Raw genomic sequence first — 9,496 nt, 5'->3', positions numbered from 1 at the left:
AGACCGAATTCCCCCTAGTCAATGAACCATATTTTTTTTAACAAAAAAAATATAGAACCCATACAAATAGGGAAAACTCCTGAAATTAGCTTTCTCCACTCCTAGAAAAGAGATGGGAGGGAAAAACAGACAGACCAAGTACCGAGCATTATTTACATTGCTTGGGGGTAGGAAAACAAAAGAAGAAAATATAGGCAGGAGGAAGAAATAAACAGGAGGAGAAAACTCCCTCTCACCCCTCTTCCTCCAGCTACATTTGGCACTGCAGAAGGAGTGGCAGAAATGGGAAAGGTGCAGTATTTCTGTTAAGTGATGACTGGAGTACAGGCCTTTCACACTATTAACTGCTTTGTTAGGAACACTTACCCAGCAATATAAAAACGTTAAAAAAAGCAAAAACGGAAAACTCCAATGTAAACTGGATATCTGTCATCTCATAGCTGTACACACTGTTCCTGGTTCTGCTGCCTACTCTCTGGGTCTCCCCATACTGCTGGCAAGGGAAAAAACAGAAGGATACAGCAGCAGCACCAAGATGGACATGCTCTCAAGCCCCCTGCAAGAGTCAGCTTTTTATGACTGTCTCTGTAGCTGAAAATGTCCTTTCCACTGGCATCCAGTGCCCGATGCCAAAAGGACACATCGCTCCTGCCAGCTCCTGGGAAGGTAGAAATGTCAGAGAGAAACAAATAAATGAAAGATTTAGAAAGAGACCAAAGCATGAATATCTGAGAGCGGGGTTAGATTTGTATCTGCATCCATTCTTCCATGCCACAGCAGAGCCATGCCCACAGAGCCACACCATCTGTATTGCAGCACAGCCCGTCCCCACGGAGTGCAGCTTGTATCCATCGAGCCTACAATTTCATATCAAGGTGCTATTGAGGATCTGGTTACACAGCAAATCTTTCATCTCAGTACAGACTGTATCAAATACAGCCTTATCCTCTGTATCAGCCATGATCACAATACAAGTGCAATCTATATTTGTAAAGCCATATCTTCATTTTAAACCAGTTTATATTCATATATTCTATCAAAGGGGACCATGTCCACAGAGCAACATCCATTCTGCCAAGATGGATTCTAGCCACATAGCCGCTCCCTATACCAAGCCTGTCTCATCAGCCACATCCCCAGTACCAGAAGAGTTTGTATCCACAGCCAAGACTTTGTATTAAAGAGATTTAGAAATGATTTACCAATCCAGATCTCTCCAAGCACCTCACATGTGTTGCCCTGAGCAACGAAAATCAAAAATATGTGTCCATGGTGGAGGGAAAGAAGAGGTCTTCATGTGTCAATCACTTTGAGATTTTCCTCTTGTTTAAAAAAATAATTAAATGTCAGGAATGGAAGGTGTGTCTGCTCAGAAGGATGGGGAGCTAGCTGGAGAGAAGAATCCCTGTAATTTCATTCCTTGCCACCCCTCTCTTCGTTCAGCAGTGACGAGAACTTCATAGAAAGCATCAGTTGTTTGTTTCTCCCTCTTCCTCATCAAAGGACTGCACCCCAGAGGAGGTGACGTCTGAGACTTTGCGGCTCAGTGCAGCGTGTTCCATCTCCTCTCGAGGAGACAGTGATTCCAGGTCCCGGCACACTGCATCATCCTCCTCTGGAGAGGGCTTCTTGTTTAGGAGAGGAGCCTTCTCCAGCCGCGGGTTCCCTTCATCCTCAATGTGGTCCTCCATGTACGTGCTGGACTCAGCCCCACTCCCACCCTGAGCAGTCTGCAGGGGCCACACGTGGACCAGCCCCGTGCTCTGGATGAAGTTCTGTTCCTGCCGCTGTTGCTGCAGCTGTTGCTGCTGCAGAAGGCTGCTCTGAATCAAAATGCTTTCCTGAAGGTTTGTCTGGGACTCATCAAAATTCTGGCCTAGGTAGGAGCCGGTTGCTGGGGAAGCGATGAGGGACTGGTCACTCGTCTCCCAGGCATCAGATGAACCTAAGCAATACATGCCCTGTGAGACGTAGGAATGAGGCCAGCTATCATACTGCGTCTGGGCCATATGCTCTGCAAGTAAAGGAGGGAAACAACACACAGTTAGACACCCTCTCCAGGCCAAGCTGGCTCATTCAGATTGCTTGTGTGCCTGTGCATGGCACTGTACTGCACAGGGTAGGTAAATCCTTTAGTGGGGAGGAGGGTGAAGAGAAAAAGCAGTTCTAGGCAGTAGGCAAATGAGCTTGATTATACCCACAACTGACTGCAAGAGCTGGTAGCTTTCCACAGTTGTGTCCAAAAAAGGCAAAGGAACTGGGCTTTGGAGCCTCCTTGTTAAGATTAGATTCCTTGGACAGCTCCACAAATAGGTGATGCCTCTGCTAGATCCCAATCCCCAAAATTGAGGCTACAGAATAAAACAATGTAGAGGGAAAGAGAGCAACATGATAACAAGAGCAGGAAAAGGGTGTTTCAAGATTAGCAAGAGGCACTGGAGCTCACCTTGGCTCTCCATTAGCTCCTGATAGTTCTCGGAGTAGTTGCCTGCTGGGTTCTCCTGATTTGAGTTTACACTCACATCCTCACCATCCATGGAGGACCAGGCCATGAGAGTTGCCTCAGAAATAGCGAATTGCTCCATCACTCCTATGCCAAAGAAGACAGGGAGGGGAAGCAGGGATGTGTGAAAGTTTCCACTTCTCACCACCCTCTTTAACCTCATCTCTTGGTCACGCTGTCCCACTCTTGTCCTATCTCAGCAACACCCACCACCCACAACCTCCACTCTGCATTCCATGGGCAATACTCCAACCACAGTCCCTCTCTCCTTCGCCCATGTGAACCTCCCACAGGCTCTCCTGAGTGTGCTTCTCAGGTTCCTGCACTTTGGTCTCACGGGGATTCTGCTCTGGGACATCCCAACCAATCCAACCCACACACCAAAAAGTTAGCGCTACCTGCAAGGAACCGGGCCTCCTTTTCACCATCGCTCAGGTCTGAGTAGGCATCAGCGTCTTTGCGTGCCGTCTCATGCGTGTGCTGCTGCTGCTGGCTGTTTCCTTTGCCCCAGCCTTGCCATTCAATCATGTGAGCCACACGGCCTTGGCCCATGGCCGTTGGCTTTGTGACGTGGTCCTTCATGCTGCGAGATATCCCTAAGGGGCCAGACATTAGAAAACAAGGAGGGGCTATTATACAGCTCCAGGGTTGTCTGTCGTGCTGTTTACCTCTCTTGGAAGTGGAGCTTCTCCCCTCCTTTCCTGACAGGGTTCAGGCCTGGGGTTGAGTGTCTCCCACCTTTCACTCTATCACTCTCCAGGAGAGTTTCTCCATCTTCCCTTGGGCTGGCTCTCAGAAGGGGGGAAAAGGGAAACCCCAAGTATGAAAGACCATTTCCTTCCTTGCCTAGAATCCATTTAGGACAGAGCTGGGCATGAAGGATGAAGCCTGGAAGTGAACAAACTAAGAAACAGAAAATGGGGTTAAACCCAAGACTGTTCGAGGGGAAGCAATTGAAGATGTGTGAGCTGGGGTGCACGGTGAGAAGCCAACAGGAGTAAGACAAATCTTTTCTTTGAAAGGGCAACAGCTAAGAGATTTCTGTGTCTAGAACCATGGTGGTGGAAACTCCTCTAAGGCCTTGAAAGGCAGGAGTCAGAAAGGAGCAGTTGGGAGAGCAACAGAGAGATAAGGGAAAAGGCACAAAGGCCTGTGGAGAGAAGCTGCCAAGGAGAAACCCAAATTCTGAGGACCTCACCAGAGAAAGATGACTTAGCCAAAGCCCCAATCCCATAAGCATTGGAGTTGCGTTTCAGCTTGGGGAGGATGGAGGTCGTATCTTCCATGGAGAGCTGAAAAGAGAGAGAATATGAAGAAATGATATACAGGAAGGAGAAAAGGAAGTGAACTGAAGTGAGAAATCAGTATAAGGATTCCAGAAGGTAGGGAGAAGATGAGGAGCAGAAGCAAGCAACAAGAAAAAGAACAAAAGAAGGGAAGGAAAAATTAGAGGCGATTTAACCAGGACTGGATATTGCGCAGCATTGGGACTGAGTGAGGCAAGGTCAGTGGGAGAGGCAGAAGCAGGCTGTGAGAAGCCTCCCTTTGGCTGCTGCCAGTCCTCCACAGACATGCTGCACTGTTCCCAACTCTTTGTTGGAGATGAAAGACATGGCTGATGGACAATTGAGGGAGCTTACAATGGGGAGCTGACAATGTGATAGGCAAGACACAGTAATGCATCACATATGCATCATATTACAGACATTAATTTTTATATGTTCCTTTTGGTTTTCATTTTTTCTCATATGGTCTTAATAAAATGAACATGACTGTATCAGTGATGCATCCTGTTTCAAGCACCTACAACTACCTGTAAAGAAATGAGGTCTACAGTTCTGCTTAATTCCCTTCAGTCTATTCTCTGTGTTCATCCTCAGTCCCTGAATAACAAGGACAGGAAACTATTGGGACAGGGAGCAGTCACAAACATCATCATAAAACACAATCCCTCAAGATGAATTCATCAGGCTTCTTCAGAGATGCCAGGCATTGCATATGAAGGTTAATTTTCACAAGGGCTAAACAAGCATTGCTTCTGCTCTTCATTTCAAACTCTCTGGAAATCAAGTCCAGCATGTTTCAAACACAAAGATACTCAAAAGTAGTGACCATGACACTGGAAATTTTAAATCATGAAGCAAGCATTTGGTCATCGGCACAAATCTCACAAAAAAGTGAGCAGAGCAATAACTGGGCAGTCAAAAAGCTGCAGGCGAAGGCAGGCATTGTAAGGATGTTGAACTGCATATAATCCCAGTCAATTGCCAAAATACGAGAGGTGAGTTTCTCTGGAAACTGAGTGTAAATGCAGCAGCTAAGGCATCCTGTAACTTTGGAGCCAGAAATGTCTGTGTGCAACATGTGAGCTGAAGAAATCAGAAAGCAGGGGAAGAACAGTAAAAAGTGAGAACACAGCCCTTGTTCCATGATGCATTTCCTTTGAAGAATGTCCATCAACGCTCCCACTGGTCACTCCTGCCTGTTCGGCTGTGCTGTGAGCCACCTCATGGAAATGGTGCAGAAAAGAGAGTAAACTGAAGGTGTCTACCACTACGAGGTTGGAGTGCTATGACATGAAGGCAGGAATGAATGGGAAGGGAAGGAAATTCATGAGCCAGCTTTGATACCAAAGATCTATGGAATTACACTGAGAAAGAGCTGCATTATGAAAGAGCTCCGTGGATTCAGAATGGGTTGGAAAATGGGAAACTGCAAGTAAGGAAACTGTCTTCAACTATCTTGAAGGAAACATGAGTTTGTGTACCTTGCCTTCAGCTAGACGGAGGTGCAGTGAGGAAAAAAAACTGACAGATTTCTTCTAGGCAGTTGCTGCATGCACCATTATTTTTCTGCACAATTTGTTTCTCTAACTGAGCCTAGGCAAAAGATCCCAAGCCATAAGTGCCACAACAAAAGAGATGTCAGTAGGGTGAGGGTTAGTTAAAAATATGTCCCCTTGATATTCAGTGTCCCAAGTGCTTTAAAACCACAGAGAACCAGAAAATGACAGCCATTTAAAAGTTTTGAAAGTACCTGGGATTTGACAATGCTTATACGACCAAAAAACAGAGCTTCTAATCCTGCCTTTCCAAATGTACAAAACTATCAAGCTAGTTTATGTGAACACATTTTTTAAACCTTACGAGCAGAAAAAATAGCCTGGTAGCACAAACATGCATTATTCCCTTTTCAGGATCCTGTTTTTGCATCAGTGAAAAAGAAGAAAATAAAACCATATTTATTCATGGCAGAGGTATTAAGAGCAACAAGGAACATGTGTTGTTAAAACGTTTGCTTGTTTCTTCTTCCACTTGTTAACCAAAGTTAGCTGGTCCTGACCATCTCCCCCAAGGGACATCAAGAATTATTTTACTTCTGTATGCAGCTGAAAATGAGGGATACGTTTCTCCCAAACTCCTGGAGAAGAACAAATGATGCTCTAATCAAAGACTACTGATTTTTTAAACATGCTGGACAGACACCTTTTTTATCTAGCAGTGCCCAGAAATCTCAAAAATAGAACACACGAAATGACATGCATTTGTCCCAAAGAGGACAAAGGCAATTTAATAGCCACCTGCAGATCTAAATACCTGCCAGACAGCAAAAGAGCCAGAGGCAAACAAAAATTCATCACCATCCCCTGAATCATGGACAATTCCCAGAATTTCAGTGGCACTACAGGCTTTCAATCATGTGTCCATTCTGGTCTCTGCTGCATCCAATGGCAGAAAAATCCTGGTCTTCCTACGACTAGGAATTTGAACAGTGGTGTGGCGCATACTCACATTGATACCATCCCAGGAGAAATCTGTCCGTGTTTGCTAAAGAAAGCAAAGAAGGACATCATGTTAGCATAACAAACAAGTCGCACAGAGCCACGCATCTCTCTAGTAGTTTGCCATAATTGACAGCCACTGCTTTATCTGATATATTAAAAAACTTGCATCTTTCAAGCTGGTTTCACTCCCTGCTGTTGATTATGGTGTCTGTAGGTATCACGGGGCTTGAAGGTACAATAGCGAACAGGATGATATAGAGAGTAAGAGAGAGAAAAACAAACGCCTTTTCATAAGGCTTCCCTTCTAACAGCTCTTACGCCAACATTGCAATGCTGGCACCCCTGCGTGGGAGCTGCATCGCTTTGAGGCTAACACAAGGAGGAGCTACACTACCTATGTATTCTCAGTGTAATACAGGAAGTTACAGGATTATTTTCTGCTGAAATTATTTTCTCTTGCAGTCTTTCAGTTTGTCCACTCTGACCCACTTTCCCCTTGCACACTAGATCCATTTCCCACATCAGCCATTACAGTACCAATTCATAGTGCATCTCCTTCGGCTGGGAGGACTCACATCTCAACATCTTGGTTTTGGGGATGTGGACACTCAGGAAAATTTAGATGTATCAGTTACACCTATGGTATCCACTCACATAAATCAAAATGTTCACTGAGGTATAGTTTATGCTCATTGACTTTTAGAGCTGCATTTGATTTAACTGAATTTTCCATACAAGGTTGGGCCCCACAATTTCTGCCAGGATTCCACACAACTCCAAGTTTCTTGAAATTACATCCCAAGCCAGCAAGGTATAATAAGGAAATAAAAATACCTATACATTAGCATTTTGTAAGGTTTTGCAAACTGTCTGTTATTTGTTAATGTTATTTGTGAACATTATTTGTGCTTCCTCAAATATTATGTGTTTAAAATAGCTTTGATCTTTTTATTAACCATGACTGCATACCCAGAACCTTACAGAGCTGAAAATTCAGGAATCTAAGATTGCAGAAGCTGCAATAATTCAGAACAGCAAATGAACCAGCCCTTGAGATACTGCATGGTAAATCAATTGGCAGTGAGTTACTAGTGAATGCATCCCTAAAAATCAAAATGGAGACAAAAGTGTTTCTTCAGAAGATTTTATGGCTGTGCTGCAGAAGCTGGGACAGACACAGTCCTGGACATTTCAATGAATCCATTATTCAAGGAATGCAGACCTATAGGCTTGTCAGAACTGCCACAGTTTTTTTCCACATTCTGTTCCCCTCCAGTCATGAGTGGTTAAAAGCACTTTTCATTTGCAGATTCTTACTCACTATGGATATTGTGCAGGAAGTGACTCAACTCTATTCAATGCAAGCCAAACTGCACAGGTATGAAAGTCTGATCCTGGGGTGCACGCTGGTATTCTGGTCCTCTCCCAGATGATGCCTCAGTGATGCACAACACCCATTTCTGAACTCAGAAAGAACTGAACTTTCTGATCCCTCTGGGCAAGTGGGTCTGGGACAGGCACTCACCTCAGTGGAAGGTCGATGGAAGCTGCTGCCATGCAGTGAACTGGTGCTGTCCATATTGATTTGGTCCACATCTTTCAGTCCCTTCCAGTCTACTGCAATCACCTCGTTTCCTGTGGGAACACATCTAGTCAGGCTTCTGAATGCCACTACAATTCGTTCCAGCAGTCTTAAGCCAACTCAGCTCCACATACAGGAGAATCACTGGGTTTAAGGCCTCAATAGCCTTAAATCAGACCTTCCGTTTTTAATCAGACCACCTGTACATCATCAACTATTATATTTCACAGTTATCTCCATATGAAGATCAGTATTTGTGTTTTTCTCAAGCACAATGTATGCTTGGCTAAAGCACAGGAAAAAAGCATCTAGCCATGATGTGTGACTGAGGAAGGACCAATTCTTCTGATATCCTGTTCCAATATTAAACCATCATCGCTTAAAAAGGCATTTTTCCTTTACAATTTGAATTGGTCTGACATCAACTTAGAGCTGCTGGTGCCCTTGCTTTGCTGTTCTCAGCAAGATTAAAGACCTTTTTAATACCTGCCATTACATTTCAGGAAAGTTATTCATACACTTGCCTTTCTTCTTGACAAACTAAACAGACTGAGATCTTTAGGTTTCTTACTGTAGAATTTTTCCAGTCCCCGTAATAAATCTGTGTCTCTTTTTAAAAAAGTCTCAAATTCTTCAGTTCTTCAAAATGTGGATATAAAAGCATTCACAGTAATGTATGTAAAACTAAAGTTACTTGCTGCTTCTCTTCACATTAACCCACTGTGCCATAACCTCACAGTAGATTTTCACATTCAGCTGTTTGTTCACTCAGATCCCTATGCACTTTGCACAGCTTTCTGGGATTGTCACCCGTTCAAAAGCAGAGTCTGTGCCACTTGATTTTAGATGCATTTTAATACAACTTAAAGGATCAAGTAAAATTAAATATTAATAACAAAACAGAAATTCTAAAAGTAATGAATTAAGATAAAAAATAAGATTATTAAATAATATTAAATTGTAATAAAAGTGAAACTAAATGCAAAGTAGCACACTTTAAATAGTCAGCCACGTAACCAGGACTGCTCTGTGCGACTGCTCTGCCCAGTTAGCAATTTACTGTACCTTCAGCCTCTGCGCCATCCCCAAACTCTCTTAAAAGTTATTTGCTCCCATGTTATGGAGGAAAGGTTGTACTGTGTTTAAACCTGAGCCTTTTCAAACCTGGCAAGAAATACAGGTCCCAAAACGATCAACTATTCCTGGGATCAATTCAGCAATACCTAGTCTATTTGAAATACACGCCATTGAATGTGAATGGTTCTATTTTCATTAGCTTTTAGCTTTTTGTTTCCTCTTTATAGGAAATTTTTCCTCCACAGGCATATGCAAAGCCCCTTGCTCATTCTAGCAGCTCTGGCATGTTTAGACTGGCTCGTCACTGCGCTTCCCGGGTAGAAATCTTCTGACGGGCAAGAGATGCTGTGCTCCACCCTACACAGACCTGCGGGAGGCATGTAGGCACTTTTGGGTGGGAAGCCTGAGGCACTCATCAGCTAGAATTCAAAATGCAAAAAAATAATTTGGTCCCTTAACAAGGCCAAACATGGCAAGACGAAAACCAGCAGAAAGCAAATGCTATTTGAGTTGGTGTCCACCACACCTTCATATCTCATCATTTTCTGCT

The 9,496-nt window shown here is 43.8% G+C and overlaps 1 protein-coding gene across 1 annotated transcript; it reads right to left on the bottom strand.

The window, feature by feature from the left end:
- Window positions 1–1,154: 1,154 nt before the first annotated feature.
- On the bottom strand, window positions 1,155–9,117 carry FAM131B (family with sequence similarity 131, member B). The gene is made up of 8 exons (XM_010567613.1): window positions 9,093–9,117; window positions 7,813–7,922; window positions 6,295–6,330; window positions 3,702–3,795; window positions 2,902–3,099; window positions 2,447–2,590; window positions 1,838–2,014; window positions 1,155–1,744 (listed from the first exon to the last, which is right to left on the bottom strand). The coding sequence occupies exons 1-8, from the start codon at window positions 9,115–9,117 to the stop codon at window positions 1,470–1,472; spliced, it is 1,059 nt and encodes a 352-aa protein (XP_010565915.1). The 3' UTR covers window positions 1,155–1,469.
- Window positions 9,118–9,496: the final 379 nt, after the last annotated feature.

Source organism: Haliaeetus leucocephalus, unplaced genomic scaffold (genome assembly GCF_000737465.1).
Source record: "Haliaeetus leucocephalus isolate CR32 unplaced genomic scaffold, Haliaeetus_leucocephalus-4.0 Scaffold228, whole genome shotgun sequence".
Lineage (NCBI taxonomy): Eukaryota > Metazoa > Chordata > Aves > Accipitriformes > Accipitridae > Haliaeetus > Haliaeetus leucocephalus.
This window is presented reverse-complemented; position numbering and strand designations above follow the sequence as displayed.